The sequence below is a fragment of the Podarcis raffonei genome, chromosome Z (assembly GCF_027172205.1).
Source record: "Podarcis raffonei isolate rPodRaf1 chromosome Z, rPodRaf1.pri, whole genome shotgun sequence".
Lineage (NCBI taxonomy): Eukaryota > Metazoa > Chordata > Lepidosauria > Squamata > Lacertidae > Podarcis > Podarcis raffonei.
This window is the reverse complement of record NC_070621.1, coordinates 49,305,691-49,327,585: the sequence shown is the minus strand read 5'-3', so window position 1 is coordinate 49,327,585 and position 21,895 is coordinate 49,305,691. Positions and strand designations below refer to the sequence as shown.

At 43.5% G+C, this 21,895-nt stretch overlaps 1 protein-coding gene across 5 annotated transcripts; it reads left to right on the top strand.

Annotated features, from left to right (window-relative positions):
• Positions 1-447: 447 nt before the first annotated feature.
• Positions 448-21,725, top strand: FRMD7 (FERM domain containing 7). Of its 5 annotated transcripts, XR_008328642.1 has the most exons (12): positions 448-912; positions 3,165-3,207; positions 4,708-4,786; positions 7,566-7,663; positions 8,699-8,813; positions 10,093-10,240; positions 11,959-12,054; positions 14,635-14,798; positions 15,274-15,342; positions 17,622-17,697; positions 18,837-21,108; positions 21,297-21,725. XR_008328642.1 is itself a non-coding variant. In XM_053374659.1 (11 exons), exons 3-11 carry the CDS (start codon positions 4,734-4,736, stop codon positions 19,893-19,895), a joined length of 1,878 nt encoding a protein of 625 aa, XP_053230634.1. In that variant the 5' UTR covers positions 448-912; positions 3,165-3,207; positions 4,708-4,733; the 3' UTR covers positions 19,896-21,725. The 5 variants fall into 5 exon arrangements, 4 of the variants coding, with proteins under 4 accessions (XP_053230634.1, XP_053230637.1, XP_053230635.1 ...); XM_053374659.1 differs by having other exon boundaries at positions 18,837-21,725; XM_053374662.1 differs by lacking the exon at positions 15,274-15,342 and having other exon boundaries at positions 18,837-21,725.
• Positions 21,726-21,895: the final 170 nt, after the last annotated feature.

The window sequence follows — 21,895 nt, the reverse complement described above, 5'->3', positions numbered from 1 at the left end:
AATACTGTTTTCAAGTACATCTTGAATATTAATAATGATGGAGACAGGTAAGCCTTGCTAGGGAGAGCATTCCACACCCAAGGAGTCACCACTGAGAAGGCCCTTTCATGGGTCACCACCAACAAGGCCTCAGCGGCCAATTGCAGAGTTTGAGGTGATTTGTGTTAGGGAAGGTGCTGTTCCAGGCATTCCTGCATCTCAGCCGCAAACATCTTCTGACCTGAGGTGGTGATGAATGTTTCTCTCTGCACAACTGCTCACTTTCAGATCTTGACTCTTTGGTCCAGGAATTAAAGTATGTTAACTGTGTTAGGTTCAAAAGGAGGATTCAAAGGACACACAAGCAGAGTCTTCTCTCCCGTTTAAGGAGAACAGGGAAAGAACTTCTGCTTTGTGTAATAGAGACTTCTGGGGCTGCAGGTTGTGGTTGCATAAGTGGAACAGGAATTTCTGGGCTCCAGCTAAGTGCCCTATAACAAATCACGCATAAGGTGTTTCTTTATGTTTAAACAAAAATGGATTAAAATTATTTCTTTTTTTAAAAAAAGAATTGGTTGGACCTGTGAGACTCAGAGCCATAAAGCCCACTAGGTGACTTTGGTCCCGTCCCTGTTTCTTAGCCTAACCTACTTCATGAATTGGGAAGGCCCAGAGAACCATGAACACTGAGCTTGAAGGAAAAGTGGAAAATAAATAAAACAAACAAAAGTTCCTTATTTACTGTACTGAAACAATATTGTTAATCTTCTTGATCTCTGTGTTGTTTACCTCGCTGGCTTCCCCCCTCCCCTCTTTCCCTTCCAATAGCAAAAATCTTCTGGCAAAACATTGTTCAGCCTAAGCTGCAGCCACCTGAACCTCACAGAGAAGGAATACTTTGGGCTGGAGTTCTGGAGTTCTGCAGGGCATACTGTAAGTGAAGGCATTTTGAATCAACTTATAGGGGCGTCACTGAAGGCAGATTGTATACGGGGTGCTCAGTGGCACCACTGGGTTATGTATTGCTCTGACTGAAATGAAATGAAATGTTGGGAAACTAGCATGTGCAGTCAATGCAAGGGTTACTGAAAATTCTGTGCTCTCAACTGCTGAATTCTGCAACCTCCATAAACAGTGCAAGAAAAGGAAATGCATGTCTCCTTATTTTGAGTAATTGATTCGTCTTGTTATGGGGAAGTGAATGCCTCCCTCCCCCATGACTCCACATTGAGAGCCACCCCCACCCCCCGCCAGAGGATTCCAAAGCCATTCCACAGGGCTGTGAACCAAATGGCACATTATTAAATTTCATAAGAGGATTGACAGATTTTCATAACATGCTGTTTTTGAAGCCGTCAGTTCCGGAAATTTAAAAATGAAAACCTAAAGCAGTGATTCCCGTGCTTTTCGAGGCCAATGCCCACTTTGTTCCATAAGCTCATCCTCCGCGCCCCCTGCTCTATGCAAAACCTTATTTAGAATAGTGGTTTGCACAGCCCACTAAGAAAACAAATAAGACCATGAAATTCAAAACAGTAACAATTAATTGCACATTCACTCAAAATCCAATCAAAAGCATTTTGTTTAATCAATTCAACAAAATCGATGAATTTGATCCACTGACGCCAGCTTTTCAAAGGCTGATTGATTTCCCTTTACACCTCCAGCCAGCTCCTCAGCTGCCCCTTGCCTCTTAGCACCTCCTAAGTAATCCTACAGCTTCCAAGGGTCGCCACTGCAAACCACAGCTATAATTATATATGGGGCCAACATGCTGAGTGGGGAATACATTATCCAACCCCTGAGGCATCTGAAGGCTGCCCTGTATAGGGAAGTTTTTAAATGTTTCATGTTTTATTATGTCTTTATATATGTTGGAAGAGGCCCAGTCAGAGTGGCTGGGGCAACCGAGTTAGATGGGCAGGGTATTGATGATGATGATAATAATAATAATAATAATAATAATAATAATAATAATAATAATATAGGGTGTCCCTATTTTCATCAGAGAAATGTTGGAGGGTGTGATGTTGTTGTTTTAACATACATAAACACAAGCTTTCTGCTAGCCTTCCTAAATGTGCTTCTTTTGGAATCAGTGCCGGAGGTACAATCGACTTTGTGGATGGGGGAGGCTCTGCCTGCCTCTTTGCTTTCTAAGCAGAGCTATTTAAAGTGTACTCCATTTGAAATGGCTCCCCAGCCACACAAAGAAAGATGCACACAAGCAGCCAAGGCTGTGTTGTTTTTGCTCCCTTTTCTTTCCCACTGGTGAAAATTGTCTCAGCCAAACAGACCCCAGTCTCCAGAAGGGAAATCCAGGTTTGGAGGCGGAGAGGGAGAAGCAGGGAATCTAAGTGGCTCAGAGCATCAGTGGTCCAGCTCTGCATCATAAAGACAACAATGGAGGCCATTGACTTCTCTTTGCTTCATTAACTTGCTGGAGTGCAGTGCGGGTAAAAACAGGGCTCTGCATTTATAAGGAGCAAAAGCAGCGAGTCTCTGCCTGTCTGCTGAAAGGCTGTTTTTCCTCCTCAGAAGCTATTCAAGGAGCATCACTCAAGGATATCCATCAGGAAGCTGATTAACTGGGCTGCATTGTTCTTCAGCTGCCAGGGGCTGATGAGACTATGCATGTAGCAGAATGAGATGGTAGAGTCCTGATGTGGTTGGACAGACTGTACCACTTCACAATCAAGTGTAAAGATGGCTTAACAAAAATTTTTAAAGCTCTGTTAAAATATAGCTGAAACTAGACAGCCAGCATAGCCAGAGGCCCCCTACCTTCCTGAAGCATTTCTGTTCCATTTGCAGGGAGGGCACTGTTGTTACAGCTGTGTAAACACCACACATTTAAAAGCACACCCACCCAAGAACCCTGGGAACTCTAGTTTGTTACAGGTGCTGGGAATTGTAGCTCTGTTAGGAGTGAACTTCAATATATGTAGTGAACTTACAATATATGTAGATGTGTACACAATATACAGTTAAAGCACATTTAAATCACACATCCCACCAAGAATCCAGGGAACTGTAATTCACTCCTCACGAACCAAAAATTCCCAGCACCCTCAACAAACTACGGTTCCCAGGATTCTCTGGCGGAAGCCATGTGCTTTAAATGTATTGTATGTACACAGCCCTGGATGGTCAGGATCAGCCCAATATCTTTTGTCTTCCTACAGGCCTGGCTGGAACTTCTGAAGCCTATAACAAAGCAGATTAAAAGTAAGTATTTTTGTTATCTATGCATATATTTCAAAAATACTTTTCTAAAGCAACACTCAAGGGATGGCAGGGAGATGGAGCACTGATCCAGGGCTCTTCTGGCTCACCTTCTCCTCTCCCCATCAATGGCACCTAGGCCACATCCACAACATACATTTTAAAGCACTATGATACCACTTTAAACAGCCATGTCTTCCTCCACAGAATCTGGGGAGCTGTACTTTGTTGAGGGTGCATTAGGAGGCTCCTATTCCCCTCCCAAAGCTGCAATTTCCAGAGTTCCCTGTGAAGAGGGATTGATTGTTAAACCACTTTGCAGAATTGCAGCTGTGGGAGGGGAGCATGAAACATTACCAAAATATATAATATGGAGAAACCCCTTAACTCTAATGCTGTTGGGTGGTTGGCAAAGCTGGCTCAAGGTACTTGGGCACCTGAGGTGAACCACAAAATGGTGTCCCCAGCCCCTTTTGCCAAGGAAGAAGGGGTGAGGGAAGATCTACATCAGGAACAGGGTGCAGGGGAGAGACAAAGATTGACATTGGGATTGGCTGCCCAGTAAACCCTGCCGCCTGAGGCATTTGCCTTATCTTGCCTCATGTGTGGGTCGGCCCTGTATAAAGATTCACATCGGGATCGGCTGCCCCTGAGGCATTTGCCTCACCCTGGCGGCTGGGCAGCTGCACTAGACTTTTTTAAAACAGTGATGGATCTGCAGCAGGCATCTTCCACGTGTCCCTGGTTGCACCCAGATCTGATAGTCACTTTGTTTTCTGGGCATGAAATGTTTCCATAGGCCAAGACTGGGGAACCTGTGGCCTTCTAGATGTTCATAGAATCATAGAATCATAGAGTTGGAAGAGACCACAAGGGCCATCGAGTCCAACCCCCTGCCAAGCAGGAAACACCATCAGAGCACTCCTGACATATGGTTGTCAAGCCTCTGCTTAAAGACCCCCAAAGAGGGAGACTCCACCACACTCCTTGGCAGCAAATTCCACTGTCAAACAGCTCTTACTGTTGCTGGACCCCAACTCCCAGCTGCCTCTGCAGACAACATGGGGGTGGTTTCATTTATTTACCTGTTGCATTTATATCCCACCTGTTCCTCCAAGGAGCTCACAACAACCTTGTGAGGTAGGTTAGGCTGAGAGAGAGTTGCTGGTCCAAGGTCACCTAGTGAGCTTCATGGCTGGGTGGGTGGGGGTCTCAGCACGGGTCTCCCAGGTCACAGTCCAAAATGCTAACCACTATGTCCCACTGGATGGAGGCCAGAGGTTCCTCATTTCTGTCTCAGATCAGGTGTCTCCCATGCCTGGATGTAGCATTTTAGAACCATGGGGGAATCAGTGCAGCAAATGGGGATGATGGATAGTTAGTCTCCATCTTGTCTAGAGCGTTCAGAAAAGCTAATTCTGCAGGCTGTGTGCAAATGAAGAGATTTGTAAATGTTCCCGACAGACCTTTGAAACCAAACTTATGAAGATGTTGTGTTTTAAGATCCTAAGGAGGTTCTTTTCAAATTTATGGTGAAATTTTTCCCAGTGGATCCGGGCCATCTGAGAGAAGAGCTGACAAGGTATGTTTTATTTTTACACAGCCTCTTGGTTTTGTTTTTGCATTTGTTTCATTTAGAAATAATTTCATTTAGGGGTTTTATGAATGGGGGTTTCATTAAATGCTTAAAATAATTCGAAACATTCCTTTCCCTGACCTCCTATGTAACTGGCAAAAGCAGTGTTTGAGGTATGAAAGCTAGGAGCTAAATGACACCTTAAACCTGGGTTATGGGCACAACAACAGAACGTCTAGGCGTACTTTTTTGATAACAAGAATAAAAGGTGAAAATGAATGAACTGCAGCTAAAATATTATGTTCACTTTTCACATCTGAAGACAGCAAAAAAACAAAGCTATGCTTCCCCTGCCCACCCCCCTAATATTCTTAAGAGGGCCTTTTCTCCAGTCTTCAGAGAGTGGCTGGAAGTGGGGAGGCAGAAAAAGGTCCTCCTTTCCTTCCACTCTGCAATTTTAATCTGAAATCTCTTTGGTGCATTACTGCGTCCAGAGCTCAGAAACTGCTTGCGCTAATGAAATACCTTGTCGCAAAACACACCTAGAACAATGGGAGTTTTGAACGCTGCGCAAAAGCACTAAATCAGCCTTTACCAACCTGGCCCCCTTCATATGTTTTTGACCGCAACTCAGAGCAGCCCCCCCAGCCTGTGTACAGCAAGGCAGGATGGAGCTGGTGGGACTTGTAATCCAAAACATCTGGAGAGCATTGTCTAAATAATACATAACTGCATTGTTCATTTTATATTTATATATACCCATCTAGGTATTGTTGCATTTGAGACAACGAAGCTATAGTGATGATAATATTTATTTATTATTAAAATGATTTATTATATTTACATCCCACATTTCCTCCAAGTTGCTCAAGGCTTCATAACTGGGTGGGGATCTGAACCCTTGTCTCCAGGGTCTTAGTCCAACACTCTAACCACTAAACCATACTGGCTGCTATCAGTATAACTACTGTTTTCAGGACACTTAGAGCTGCTTGCATAAGCATAGTTTCTCGTGGATGGTGCCCATTGTATTGCAATGGCTATCACAATTTTATTGAAAATGGCTTTTACATGCATTTTTGCTCCCCATGAGCACAAGTATCCTTAAAGTATAGAAACTTGGTAAAAGGTGCAGTAAAAATCAACAGAGGACTTTGAATGCACAGACCCAAACCCCTACACAGGAAGGGGGCCATATCTGTGCTTCACAATTGCACAACTAGTAGTCAGAAACTGGGACTAGGCATTGGGTTCAGCATCCTGCAGGATCCTTAGCTTTCATTTAAAGAGAAATCCAAGGTTCTAACCCATAAGATATTGAAGATAGGTTTGAAAGAGTGCACAGCAACCAATGAGACTGCAGAAGCTGGATGGGAGGGGTAAAGCAGTTAACCAGGATGTGCAGCCATTTAGAGACAAGGCTTAAGTGGTATGGATAACTAACTCCCTTGCCCATTCTGTCTTCCCAGCAAGAACAGATAAACAATTGACAATAAACAAATTTATGCAGATACACTTGTACTGAATACTTTGAGAATCCTCCTTTTAATCTTGCACATAGAATCATAGAATCATAGAGTTGGAAGAGACCACAAGGGCCATCGAGTCCAACCCCCTGCCAAGCAGGAAACACCATCAGAGCACTCCTGACATATGGTTGTCAAGCCTCTGCTTAAAGACCTCCAAAGAAGGAGACTCCACCACACTCCTTGGCAGCAAATTCCACTGTCGAACAGCTCTTACTGTCAGGAAGTTCTTCCTAATGTTTAGGTGGAATCTTCTTTCTTGTAGTTTGGATCCATTGCTCATGAATCTAAGAAAAATTAAACAAATTAGATCTTCTATTCCTGAAGGCCTGTAAACTGGTCACCATGGTTCTACTGATGACGTGTTGTTCAGGTTGATATTGTCGCCTGCCACCCCAATCTCAGAGCCGTGCAAGATTCCAGGAGTTCCAGGCGCTTACCCAGGGTTCAGTTTCCTTTGGAATGAGAGACTGTGGTGTCTTTATGATATATGGTTTATTTACACATATATGCAACCTGAGCCTACCATAGAGGGGCTCAAAGCATTAACACTCCAAGAGGGTCTTGCTTCTCCTATAGCCACACCCTTGGATTAAAGCGGAAATCAAGCATGGCTCTGACTCTCTGCCTTCCCAGCCTGCTGCCTTGTCTCCAGCATTTAGCTCACATAACACAACTCTACACCCTGGCTTTTGTCTTTCCAGCTCCCAGCGAGCTGAGGGAAGGGCCCCCACCCATTTGTCGTCTGGCACAGAGCTACAGTGGTACCTCTGGATGCGAACGGGATCCGTTCCAGAGCCCCATTCGCATCCTGAGCAGAACACAATCTGCGTCTGCGCGTGCATGGGTCGCGATTCGCCACTTCTGCGCATGCGTGTGACATCATTTTGAGCATCTACACATGCGCGAGCGGCGAAACCCGGAAGTAACCCATTCCATTACTTCTGGGTTGCTGGAGAACGCAACCTGAAAACGCTCAACCCGAAGCGTCTTTAACCCGAGGTATGACTGTACTTCCTTTGTTACCTAGATGGACCCATAGTCTGTCTCGGTGCGTGGTAGAATCTAACGAATACAGAATGATGCCTGATAAATTGCAGAATTGTTTTAGTCAAGATAAACAAGGGTTGATGCATGTATGTATTTGTGTGTTTTGGCACATGACCACTAGAAAAGGGTCTTACCCTCACATTTCCTTTGGGGCAGGGAAATTTTGAGGATCGTCTTCCTATCAGTAACATCTCTGAAACGGTTTTTAGATACCTGTTCACTCTCCAAATCAAGAAGGATCTGGCCTGTGGAAGACTGCCTTGCAGTGATAACAGCTCGGCCCTGATGGTATCGCACCTTTTGCAGTGTACGTACAGCATTGGCCTGGACATCAGTTAGAAGTCTATACGAGGTTGGCAAAATGCAAAAGTTTCCACAGGGGTCTTGAACCTGCAAATGTTGAGTAAGATGTGAGCCATTCAGCTTTTCTCAGCCTTGCATGGCAAGCTGAACATGTTGAAATTCCTCTTCGCAGCTCCTGAAACAATATGTGGATGGAAGTGCTGCTGACCTTTGCAATTTGCGCTTCACTGAATTTTGTGAGACTGTTCTCCAACCAAATAATGTGCCCCAAAGTATGTATAGCAGGAGAAAGTGTGCATAAGGATGCATGCATTAATGAAAATAACAGATATGCTTGCAAAAATGTATATATCAGAGTAAATGTGTATACCAGGAGGAGTTTGGATTAAGAGGCAGATTAATTTTCATTAGGACTTAAAAAAAAAGCTTTGCAAGCTAATGAACTAAAATGAGAAACTGAAATTGACATCCCGAACCACAATTTTGCATTTTGTTCCAGGCCCAGCCACTGTCTTTCTTGGGTCTGGTTGGTTGTTTAGGGTTAAAAAAAAAGTTCCAACAAGCCTGTAGACTCTGTGACTGAAAGTCTTCCAAAGATGCAACACTTGCTTTCTTCCATGTAGTCTGCATATCATCTAAATTCATTGCATATATTTTTGCAACTAAAAAGTGCTTCTTGAGAAGCCAGTTTCATATTGAAAAGAAAAGCTCATTGTAGATTGATTCTGCATTATGCCATTTTGAAAGCAGATGTTGGCAATCCCTGCAATGGGAGACATATTCACACCTGCCCAACGGCATTGTGGGTGGGCATAGTCCAAGACTGCAATTGCCACTTCCTTCTTCATTCACCTGGGGCATGTGGAAAGAGGAAATGGCATGGGTGTTCAAGTGCACATCAAGCAACCACAACCACCCAGATGGAAAACTGCATGATGAGGACGAGCTTGAACGATTCCAGATTGAGACAAGCTATATTTTTGTGCTATAAACTAGTTTGTGTGTATTCAGCCTAAGTTTATATGGTTTCACATTGCAGCGGCCCTGGGAGATTATCACGAAGAAATGGATCAAAAGCACCTGGAAACGCACAAATATTTACTAAACCAAGAGTGTTTGGTGAACAAGATCATGCATTACCACAAGAAACATATGTAAGTCCTTGTTTTTTAACTACTTGTCACTTTCACCTTTGGCAGAACAGAATCTGGAAGCAGCACTATGGCTGCTGTTTTCTGCACTTAAATTCTGTGTAAGAAAATGTGGATACTACAAATTGTATAGGTTAGGCAAATGAATTCTGCAGCTACCCTCCCCCTTCAAGCACTACAAACCTTATTCAACTATTTTCCTGGTTTCTGAAATCTCAGCAAACACTATTTGTGTGCCCCTGTGAGTTTCTAGCTCTACACACGAGAAACAAAACAAAACAGAGATTCTCAGGGAGTTGTATGGTGTTTATATCCTGTTCTGTGCCTTCTGCAGAATATTTGACAATCAAGTGTTTTTTTCTATCAAAGCAGCAGTCTGAGATGTTCTTTAATGATGTTTTGTTTTTACATTTCATAATGTTGTTGAGATGATGGTTGTTCTTCCCCACATTTAGGTCTAACATTTCCACCATGATGTTCATGGTGGTGTTCATTTATCCACACCACCAGCCTGGGTTAATCTGAGAGAGGGTTACTGACCCAATGTCTCCAACTAAGCTTCACAGGCCAAATGGTGATTTGAACCCAGGTCTGCTGTCCAAATCTTACAACCACCCCAGACCCTGCGATCATCATCTGAGGCCCTTTTTGGTGTGCTTCCTCCACGAGAGGTTTGGAGGGTGGCAACACAAGAAGGGGCCTTTTCTGCAGTGGCTCCCTGTTCGTGGCATGTTCTCCCCCAGGGAGGCTCGCCTGACGCCTTCATTATGTATCTTTAAGCACAAGGCAAAAACCTTCCTCTTCTCCTAGGCCTTTGGCTAATTAAACTATCTGTAGCCTTTTGAACTGTAATAATAATAATAATAATAATAATAATAATAATAATAATAATTATTATTATTATTATTATTATTATTATTATTATTATTATTATTATTTGTATCCCGCCCATCTGGCTGGGTTTCCCCAGCCACTCGGGCGGCTTCCATAGAAACCAAAAATACACCAAAAATGTGGTGGGGAAGATTGTTATTGTTTGTTATTATGATATATATTTCTGTGTTCTTATTTTGTAAACCGCCCTGTGATCCTCAGATGAATGGCAGTATAGAAATTTAATCATCATCAATGACTACAACAACTCCTAACAAGGATACTCATGGTTAGGAAAAGCACCCCACATATCTGGACTATGGGGGATTTGAATGTGGAGATGGGGGAGAATCCCCTGGATGAGCCCTTACTTGATGGTGGTGCTGAAATACTAATCTTTTCTTTCTAGAGGCAAAACTCCTGCTGAATCAGATGTGCAGCTCTTGGACATAGTGAGGAAGCTAGAGATGTATGGGATCAGGCCCCATCCAGCCAGTGACGGTGAAGGGACCCAGATCAATTTGGCTGTCACTCACATGGGAGTCCTGGTTTTGCGGGTAAGGAGAGAAGCTTCTTCTGTCAATGTTTCAGGAGGTAAATGCAAAGTTGCTACTGTTAACAGCATCCACAGCAAAGTGCCTTAGTGCTGCTGAAGCACTGCTTTTCTGCAATACGTCAAAACAAATTCAAAACAGAGATTCCACGCATCACTTCATATGATGCTTAAAAAAATATATGCAGTGCCCTTCTGTACGGCCCAAATCCTTCTATAATGAGTATTCAGTTGCCTGTTCCATTCAGCCAAGGTTGCTTGTATCGTTAATCAAACGCTTCCTGCTTGCAGGTTCAGCTCATGGTATTAGCTTCCTGTTGAACATGGAAGGAGAAATTAGTGATGAATCTTGGGTGGTGCTTCAGCTTCTCGCTGCTCTGGGCTCACCCTGCTGCCATTGCTGTTTAAAAGAAGAGCCAGCCTCTTTCTCCAGCACCCTTTGATGTGGGCGTCTCCAATTCTGTCTCCCCCTGGAAACCAAAATGCTCCAATGTCAAAACTTGGCATTACATGGTAGCTAGACATCTCTTGACCATATAATCTTCTGCCAAAAATAGTCACTTAATTTTGGGGCAATTACGTGGTACTAAGACTCCACAGCATATTTGCAGAGCAAACACATAGTTTGGTTGGTGTTTGCTGTGTAATGTGGGCGCTGAAAGGCCCAGGCAGACACACTTCCAACTGGGGAAGAAGCCAGAAAATGAAATCACGATCCACCCAGTGTTATATATCAGCAGAGATCAGAGTTTTCTCAAGCTCAGGAGACCTAAACCTTCCCAGGTCAAGAAGAAATGGCAGAGAACATAGGATTGCATGCACACTGGTCTCTGAGCAGTGAGAGACTCCAGGGGTGCCTGTGCTTGCCTAGGGTTCAGTTTCCTTTGAATGAAGGTCAGAGGAGACTGTGGTGTCTTTAGGATATGCATTTTTATTTACACTTATATACAACCTGAGCATAGGATGGAACACAGATCTTTACCCTTTAGGTTTCCAGGTAAGCCCTAAGTTCACAGCCTTGGGCCCAGCACAGAGTAGACATGCCTCCTGTCTCCAGCTTCTAGCATCAGCCCCCAAACTCACACATAAGCAGAAACCCTTGGCCAGGTGTTCTTCCTTTAGGATGAGGTGGCATGTAGCCAGGTGAGGTGGGGAAGGCCCACCCATTTGTTTCTATCACAACAGTGCAATGCCTTTGGAGATGGTAAATAGCAGTACTTAACTGGCCTGCCAATGCCAGTAGCTTAACAAAGGAAATGGTTTTGCTGGCTCAAAAGTCCCTTCTACTTAGACAGGCAAGTTTGTCAGAATTACATACAAAAATGCGTTTCTTAGGAGAAATTTGCAATATAGTGCTGATGAATTTTCACTTGCAAAATAAATGTTCAAAATCACTTCATATGTGCAGTGAAATGAATTTAATTTTAGAAAAATGAACAATGGAAAAGAACCAAAATGGACTGATCCATCCAACCCCATTTTGGAAGAACAGCCCCAAACAGGCTGTTATTTGGGACTATTGCTACAATATTGCGAAGGATCCCCCTTTTTTCTCTTTTTGCATGCTGTTAACCCCAAATGTTCTTATTTTTCACTGTCAAACACTGGAGAGTTCTCCCACCACACGAACTGCAGGCTGCAAACAACGACCGTGTTGAACATCCAGGCATCTTAGTCCAAAATGTTGTGTAACTCACACAGTGTGTCTATTTTTCTCTGCAGGGCAATACGAAGATTAACACCTTCAACTGGTCCAAAATTCGCAAGTTGAGCTTCAAGCGGAAGCATTTCCTGATCAAACTCCATGCCAACATTTCGGTAAGACCTAGGCAACTCTCTTCCCTCACATAGTTTTGTAGAAACACAACTTGGCTTAAAGTATAAATGTATTTACCTCTGGTCCCTACCTCTGGTCCCTTCTGTGTAATGTGGAGGCTGGCACTGCACCGGAATATGTTTCTTCACGTGGGACCATACTTCTCTTGAGAAGTCATTAGTGGCACTGCATTAATTCCACACAACACTGAATAGCCAGTGACATCAAACATGCTGGAAGTTCAGCATGACCAAGAGACAGAATTTCCTAAATACCTTTCAAGCATTTTCTATAACCTCACTTAGCCAACTGGCCTGATTTATACCTGATTTATACCACAACATTTCTAAGGGTTTTCATAAACCCACTGGAAAGAGAATCAAAGAAACAATGGAGTAGACAAAAAGCGGGTTTATTGATCCGGTGCATTTCCTACCCTACTAGTCCTCCTTCTGCAGTGTAATTCAGAGAACAGTGATTCAGAATTCAGATGTTCTATCTCTCTTGTCTCTTAAGAAACAGAAAAGATAGCTATTTTGCTCCACTTTTCACTGAATTTCCCTGGAGAAGGAGGATCAGTAGGGTCTGAAATGCATCAGATCAAGAAACCTGGGGTTTTTTTGGGGGGGGGCTTTTGTTGCTTCATATACCTAGCCTCTCATACACCTAGCCACACCTCCTGTATTTGTGCACAAGATAAACAGGAGAGAGGAGGCCGGCCCACCCACTGCCAGACATTGGTCTGCTTCCCCCTCCCACTGCAATGGCATCCTCAAACTGCAGTGATTTACTTCTCCTCCATAGGGAAATGAATGGCAGCCATTCAATAAAATCAAAGGGGGCACCGGGGTTGCAGGCAGGCCATGAGGATGGAGATAAATCTGTTCCCTGCTTCTCACAACCATTAAGAATCAAAGGTGCTCCTATCTGCACAGCTCTTCATTGCTGATCATGCTACAGCATGACGGGGTGTTGAGTGTTCTGGGGAAATGGGATTTTCCACAGATGCAGCTTCATAGATAAAATAGGCTTCCGCTCTTAACCAGGAGACTTTTGTATCTAAAACATCTTATAGATACATTCCCAGATGCCTCAGTAACCTGCATCCAGTGTGGCATTTTGCGATCCCTCAGAATCTCACAAATGTGGGCTCAGATTCTGCTTCTGAGAGCCAGTGTGGTGTAGTGGTTAAGAGCGGTAGTCTCATAATCTGGGGAACCGGGTTCGCGTCTCCACTCCTCCACATGCAGCTGCTGGGTGACCTTGGGCTAGTCACACTTCTTTGAAGTCTCTCAGCCCCACTCACCTCACAGAGTGTTTGTTGTGGGGGAGGAAGGGAAAGGAGAATGTTAGCCGCTTTGAGACTCCTTCGGGTAGTGATAAAGCGGGATAGCAAATCCAAACTCTTCTTCTTGTTCTTGGCTAAATTTATAGTGCTGATTCTGGTAGGTTGTGGTCATTGTATATGGAATGGTCTGGCTTCCATCTTACCCAGCATAAAGGCAGCACTTTTGGAAGGTCGGGGTGGGGGGGATTCGGAATGAGGTGCAATTGCTCACATCTTGGTAAAAGTGTTGTGGCTGCCAGAGCAAAGAGGCTACTATGGCCAGCACAAAAAGAGGTGACGGTGCTCTGTACCGGTGGGTGCCATCACACAGGAAAACCACTGCATAAATGTGTTCGGAGAACTAATAAACAGTGATTCTAGATTTAGGTAGGTAGCCATGTTGGTTTGATGCAGTTGAAATAAATAAAAAAATTAAAAAAATTGTCCAGCAGCACCTTAGAGACCAACTAAGTTTGTTCAGGGTATAAGCTTTCATGTGCATACACACCTCTCTAAGGTGCTACTGGACAATTTTTTAATTTTTTTAATTTAATAAACAGTGGTTAGATTATTGGTCTAGGCAGTGCTTTTTTTATAAAAAAAAACGTTTAGGGGTACTCTCATTTTCCTATTCATATTGAAATACTGCCCCTCAATGAGGCCAAACTTAGATTCATAAAATGTTTAGGGTATGTGTCCTCTGGGGAAAAAAGCACTGGGTCTAGGACTTGGGAGACCCAGGTTCAAATCCCTGATCACTCACTCACTGGGCGACTTTGGGCCAATTTTTGTATCTCCACCTAACTTTCCTCACAGAATTATTGTGAGGACTGCAAAGAGTATGTAGAAGCAGAGAAATGTGTGCTGCCATGAAGCGCTTGGAGGAATGAGGGGGTGTGATACAATAGCAACTTAGGAACAGAGATGAGGAATCTCCTGATGTTGCTAATTATTAACTGCATTGACGGGAGATGGAGACCCAACAACCTCTGAAGGTGTGAGCTGGTCTTTGACCGTAATAAATTATCTATCTATCTAACCTCTGGAGGGTGTTCTTCCCTTCCCCATTTCATCATCTCAACAGGTAGGCTAGGCTGAGAGAAGTTGGACTAGAAGTTGGAGAGAAGTGAGCTTCATAACTAAGTGGAGATTTGAACGCTGGTCTCCCAAGTCTTTGTGTGGCACACTAACCACTACACTACATGACACTGTGACACATTCTCTCTCTCTCTCCCATCCCTACTCTCTGCCTCAGGCCTTGTGCAAGGATACACTGGAGTTCACCATGGCAAGCCGAGACACTTGCAAAGCCTTCTGGAAGACCTGTGTGGAATACCATGCTTTTTTCCGACTCTCTGAAGAGCCAAAGTCAAAACCCAAAGCCTTTTTATGCAGCAAGGGCTCCAGTTTCCGATACTGGTAAGATAGGAAGGACATTCTGACCTACAATCATATTCAGGAACTAAGTCAACTGAAACAAATGCACATTTCTCTCCCCCCCCCACAGTTTATCCCACTACCTTGGGGGGGGGTGGAGCCCCCACACACATTGGGGGTTTGGTACAAGTAATGTAAATCACCATTATTCATGTTGCCCAACAGAGGAATCCAGCGCAACAGTTGTGCTAGTGGAAAACTCATTGTGTGCTGCAGATCACACCATCTATTGGGTAGTAAAGTTTCCAGCAACCTGTTTATGCATGCGCATGAGCTTGTGCAATGGCGTTTCGCTGGCTCAAAACATTTTGCCAGAGGAGCAAGTAATACCCCTCATATATCCTGTGCTTCTGAATTTGCTGCTACACCACTGACGTAGTGTAAAAGTGAGCAACAGTAGTCTCGGGGAAAGGATGCCACAACTGTCTTCATATATTTCCTGTCCTTAAAATGGCAGCGGAAGGACTCAGCGGCAGCTGCTGGAACATGGGACAAAAGGAAAACTGAAGAGCCTGCCCTTTGAGAGGTATGATCTTTCCACAATAAGAACTCCCACCTTCTTGCCAGGGTTCTGTTTGATGCCCTCCCTTCAAGCTAAAAGCCTGGCAGTGAAGTTCTCAAGAGCAGAGTTGCCCCATATATAATTCCAGTAGGAGTTTACTCACAGTTGACTAACTTTGTGAATTTTTCACAGAACTGAAAAGTATATCAATCTTCTAAATGCACAAGTGCTTTCAAAGGGAAAGCAAGCATTTTTAAAAACTCTGGTAGCAGCCACCCTGTGTTGGTACCTGCCTGCTTTTTATTGAAAGACCACTCCATTGGTTAAGTGTCACCACCGATAAGGCCCTCCTCCTCCATACCGCAGCTAAGTGAACACCTGTGCAAAGTTACATGGTCTGCAGAAGCTCTCCAGCTGATTGTACTGATCTGGGAAGCCTGCATGGGAGAAGGTGACCTCTTATATAGCCTAGGCCAAAACTGCTCAGTGACTTACCAGTCAAAGCTGGCTCAAAGTGAGCAAATTCTAACATCATCTAACAAGATGGATTCAGTACCACCAACTAAATGAAGTGTTTAAAATAGATAACAAAAAAGGTTTTGCAAAGGAAGTCTCAATATTGGACAGAGAACTAATACAAAATAAGACAAAAATAATTTCTAGGATGTATGGAATCTTACTAGAATGGGAGGTGAAAGACGAATAAGTTAAGGAAGTAATGGTGAAATGGGCAATAGATATAGGTAAACCTATTCAATTAGCAGAAAATTGTGGAAAGAGAATTGGAGATTCACGGCATGTGAGGCAATCAAAGAAAATTTTCTTAAGATGTTCTACAGATGGTATATGACACCTTACAAACTATCTAAAATGGATAGAACAAAATCAAAAATTTGTTGGAGGTGCAAACAAGCAGAGGGCATGCTGCTGCATATGTGGTGGACTTGTGATAAAATTAAGAGTTTTTTGGATATGGTTTGTGAAGAGCTGAAGAAAATATTCAAACAAACTTTTTAAAAAACACAGAAGCCTTTTTACTGGAATATTAGAGCCAGATATTGCGAAGGAAAATAAGAGAATTTTTCTTTATGTGACAGCAGCAGCAAGAATTCTAATTGCCAAAAATTGGAAAAATGAAACAATCCCAACAAAAAAAAAGGCAAGATAAGCTATTTGATCATTTAGAATTGGCTAAACTGACAGAGGCAATTAGAGACCAATGCAAACAAAAAATTCAAAAGGAATGGGGAAAATATAGTGAATACCTGAAAAAGCAGTGCCCTCAAAATAATACTTTGGCTTGTCTGGACTAATTTTCGCAAATAAGATATGGTGTAAAAATATAAGCTATAGAAGAAAACTAGAGAAGAGGAATTGAGAAAGAAACAGTTTATGAAGTATACAACTGGACTTGCGTTGAGGTTGAAGGAAGTCAAATAAAAATGAATAAAAACTGAAATAGGGGCGTATGTGTATCATTTGTCCTATATGTGTAGTTGTATCTTTTTGTTTGTTTGTCTTGTGAGTGATGTCTGTATTGGTGTTGGTATAATAAGTTAATAAAAGTTTTTTTAAAGGGAGCCAATTCTAAATTTGCCTACATCGAGCCTTTGATTGGGTGTGCTAAACCCTTTAAAAAATTACCGTAATATATTAGCAAGGCTTGGGGAAATAAGTTGCAGGATGCTTTAACTTCTCTCTCTGTGTGTGATTTCACTGAGATTTTTAAAAACTTGGGGAGACATATACAGAATGTCAGAAGGAAGGGAAAATAAATATTAGGACTGCTTGAACACTGCATAATATAAGGAAGGCTCATCCAGCCCAGTGACCTGTTCTTCCCAGATGCCTGTGGGAAAGCTGCAAGCAGGACCAAAACGCTCCCCCCTCCTGCAACTTCTTGCCCTCCGGATTCAGAAGCACTGCTGCCTCTACCTGTGGCATCAGAGCACAGTCATCCTGGCTAGTGGCCACCAATAGGCTTCTCCTCCATGGATGTCCACTCCTCTTTTAAAACCATCCAAGTTGCGTGTCAAGAAATGCTTTATTTGAATCTCCAGCTTCCTTGGATATCCCACAAGTTCTAGTGATATAAGGGAAAAACTTTTCTCTGCCCACTCCGTACCACAAATAATTTTATAAACTTCTAACATCACGTTTCCTCTAAAAATTCCCAAACGGTGCAAATGTTCTTCACAGGAGAGTCACTCTCCTTGAGCATTTTGGTTGGATGCTTTTATTTCCTTGCCATCAGATTTGAATTATATTGGACATTAACCATTGTCCTTTAATTTCAACTGCAGGAAACACTATCCCTCTCGGTACCATGAGAGACAGTGCCGATCCTCACCAGACCTACTTACAGATGTTTCCAAACAAGTAAGTCATTTGGTCAGTGGGTAGGGGGGTGCAGAAATATGAGAAAAAGAAAGAAAAAGACTGGATCTCATCTATTTAGATTCAGGGTGTATGTTACTTTGGGGTGCAGGGGGGAACATACTTCCCCCTCCCATATAACAGGCAGCAGGGCTCCTGCTGCTTCAATTAGGCCTCCACTCTTTAGTTGATTAATCCATTAGATCAATCAACGGAAATATTTAAATGAATCAGATGATCTTTAAAAAAACAAAAATGTGTAATATATAAAAGGCAGATTTTAAGTGGCATATTAAAAGATGCACACAAGAGTTGCAATTGGCCAGAAGAAAACGGGTTAATTTAAAAACAAAAGTTTCCTATGATCCTAAAGTGCACTCTCACAACAGAGGCAGCCAGCCTGCTAGGCCTCTCCAGGATTCTGATTTTGCCTCCTCCTTCTTCCCTCTAACAGCGAACATAGTTGGGTGTGTGATGGCCAGTTTGGAAGTGAAACAAGGCTACCCGAAAACAAAGTGTTATTTCTACATGTTTGGGGGAATCCTTAGCTATGCAGATGTGCATTAAAAGAAAACAAAAACTTTTTTCGAGAGGAAACCACCTTGCCTGACAAGCATCTTGTGAACATCCAGTTTGTACAGAGTGTTGTCAGCAGACAGGGAAGAGAAGGAAACCAGTGGGAAAGGGAATTGACCTCAGGCCAAAAGAACTTAGGGAGACTGCTATACGGTACACAAAGTGTGGGCTTCGTACACCATTCTGTGACTGCACTGCCAAAGAAAGACCATGTCAGCTGGTCCATTGGGGTGAATGGAGAACTCCCCACCAACCCTAAGCTGCCTGCATTTTCAAAAACTTAAGTTCAGTCCAGGGTAAGACACTGACTGACAGCTTCCTCCTCCTTAGTCTCAATGTTGCCCCTGCAAAACTCAGCAGGGTGCAGGAAGAGGGGGATAAGATGCAAATTAGTTGGTTCCCCCTATCTTTGGCTCTAGCTCCACCTACTGCTTAGGATCCTTGCATTCTGCCCCACCAGCTCCAGGGCACCACTGCCGTCTCTTACGCTTTGCTTGTGATAAAGAGGAGGGTGTTTGCTAAAACAACACTGTTCCTTAGGTGAAATTATGTTCTTCTCTCCCCAGATGGAGGACTTGCGGCTGGTCTACGGCACCATAGGAGGCTACCACAGTGCCAATGGAGTCCACAATTCCGAGCCCATGCTGGACAGCAGGCGGAGGAACTCTGCAGTGGAAGTGATCTTTGCTGATGAATTGGAGCGGTCCAAGCCAGAAGCTGACCCAACGCTGTTGCCCCATTCCCAAAGCAGCTCCACCTTCCCGTTGGTCTACACAGAGCTGGAACACGATTGGGAGGCAGCCGACATCTATGAACAACGGGTCCCACTGACATCCTTCCAGCCCAGCTACAAGCTGGCTGGGAACAGTAAAAGCACCTCGGTGGGCAACATGAGAGAGATGACCCCTAGGCAACAGCTGACTTACACCGACATTCCCTACAGGGGCCCCATTCACCAGCAACTGGACATGGCTTCTCCTCAAGTCTTCTTTTATGTGGACAGGCCTCCCCAGATGTCCAGGCACACAGCAGTGGCAGGCCCTGCTGAGGAAACAGCCAGTGGGGTGAACATGCTTGGTGCATCACCCATGAAGCCTTCCAGGAGAAGCCCAGGCATGGCAAGAACAAGGGTGACTGAACCAGAGGTCCTGCCCAGAATGACCTACCTTAGCAGCATTAGCATGGAGCAAGATGATGACGGAAGCGTCTTTGACTACAGCATTCAAGACCAGACTCCCAAGAGGTCTTGGAGCCAGTCTGACATGAAAATGATCAGATTTCCCTATGGCTCAGAGTTCCGGCCTCTAGGACCTTGTCCTGTCTTGAGCAGCAGGAAGGCTGATATTTTGCAGTATGTGCTGGCCCAGCAAAGGTTCCCAGAACCTCCCAGGGCCCAGCGAACCCTGGAGCGCTATGTGGGCAGTGGGACAGAATCCAGCGACTCCGATTCAGACATGCTGCCAGATTACTTTTCTCTCTACGGGAGGGTGGTGAAAGCACCCAGGGCACGGGTCCGCCTGTCTTCAGGGAGCCTACAGCTGGAGGGGGAGGATGAAGAAGTTTGTCTCACTACTGCCAACACTGAGGACAGGACTTCACAGGGAGCATCTAATTATTTTACGTAAAACAACAGGACTGAGTTATGCCAGTAGATCTTTGAAGGAGGTCCTTCCTTGGTCCTTGGGGTTATGACTGGTTTTGCAGGAATGATTAATTAAAACTTTGGGATTTGATAACAAGAGGAATCTACCAAAGCAAAGGGCTCTGCAAAAGAAAGTGTGTGAGATGTTATAAGAATATTTAAAAAATGGGGGGAGAGGGGAAGTTTACATGCTTTCTCTTTGACATATCCCATACTATTGGGGGGGGGGGACGACGACAGGATATAGTTCCTAGCATAGAAAACTAGTGTTGTAGCAGATATATGGGAATGGCTCATCTTCCCAAATAGATAGCTCATACATCACCAAAAAGCTTGACAGTGTGACATTTTTCTTTTAGGGGAAAGACTAAAAAGGGGGTGATTAGTTTGTTATAATTATCTAAACGATGACATGATTGGGTGGGTGTGTCATTTTCTAGCATGTATTTAAGTATTCCCTTCTTTCTACATAGGTTCCAGCATGGAGATGAATTTTTATAAGCCATCAGGTATATGCCACAAGTATTGTTAATAATTCCAAGTGTATCACAAAAAGAAGGGCAAGTGCCATTTTCAAATGCTGAGAACTAGCAATACTAAAGATTTTAGCTAGGGGGTCCCATGGCTAAGTACTACCAATGTCTGATTCAAGTTAAATATTGCTTATTAACAGTTCTCAGGCCTGAATGCTTTGCACTTCGGGTCACTCACTTTTACAGCATGACGACTAGCAGTGGTCTTTCAAGTGCTTTTAATACATGAACTGTACCGATCCCTTTCTTACTTTCCATATATATCTAAGCAAGTTATAATGCACTAGACTGGGAGAAAAAGTAACCTGTCTTTATCTGGGAATCTCTGCTAACTCCTGGTTCTGCCCAATAACAATAACTACTCAGAATTTCAGGAATCTGCCGGTGGGATTAAGTGGTCAGTGCACACCACCCAAAGGAAAAGCTAGCCAGGAAGGTCTTTTTGCCTCCTTGTCCTAAATGTCGCCTGGTTTCAAAAATAATCCACTTGCAAGCCTGAAATTTAACTGTCCCTTTGTTGTGTATGCATGCATACTTTGGGGCTACCCTGTGTACATGGGACGCAGTCTCCTTTCGGGGGCGAATGGAGAGAAACCACCATTAAAAAGCCACCTTTTCTACAAAAGAGGCGTTCATGGGGTGTGTGCTTTCTCTGACACCATAGTTCCAATGAAGAAGCAATGGATACAGAGCTTTCCGCACACATAGCTGGGAGGCTTACAAGCTCCAGGCAGCCTCTCCAAGGATTCTCCTTTCATCCTTGGAGGAGACCTGGAAGCTCTTATGGCCCACCTGGCCCACCCTCCCACAGACCATATGTAGGATTGTGCCCCAAAGCACAGAAAAAGCAGAATGCTCATCTTTCCCCTTGAGCACATGACGGCTTTAAAAGTATGGCATCACAGAAATGAGGATGAGGACCAAACAAGATTACAGAACTTAAATATTTATTTCTTTAAACCATTCAACCTTCTGCTGCCCCCTTGCCTGCCCTTCCCCCAGCCCCCCAAAAAACACTGAAAGGAGCTTCATCTATAAACAGATTTACAGGCCTAATAGCTACAGAGAAGAGCACTAGAGTTCTGTTTCAGTGATGCAGTTATTTTGTGAAGCTTCAGATCAACTGTATATTTACAACATTTGCTGCTTTTACATTTATAAAAATATTTTTATTTAATCCATAACATTATTGTTTTCAAAAACTATGCCCAGACTTTTCCCCCCCCTCAGATATAAATTTTAATTGTGTTTCAGTTATATAGCGATGAAAGCTTTTTTTTTTTAAACAAACATTTCTTTAAAATTAAAACAAATGAGTTAAAGTATATATATATTTTTTACAGTGTAGGCACCATTGAAAATAATTGCCCTTGGCATTTCTAAACCACCATCTGTCGCCAGTGTCTTTATATCTTTATTTATTTCTTTTTTTTAAACGATGTAATGGCAA

What these genes read in the sequence shown, in the direction of transcription:
- FRMD7 (XM_053374659.1), top strand. Translation starts at nt 4,734, where the DNA reads ATGGTGAAATTTTTCCCAGTGGATCCGGGCCATCTGAGAGAAGAGCTG. An exon ending in CATTACCACAAGAAACATAT is followed by an intron (nt 8,814 to 10,092) that starts GTAAGTCCTTGT and finishes TTTTCTTTCTAG; the next exon opens with AGGCAAAACTCCTGCTGAAT. An exon ending in TGGGAGTCCTGGTTTTGCGG is followed by an intron (nt 10,241 to 11,958) that starts GTAAGGAGAGAA and finishes TTTTCTCTGCAG; the next exon opens with GGCAATACGAAGATTAACAC.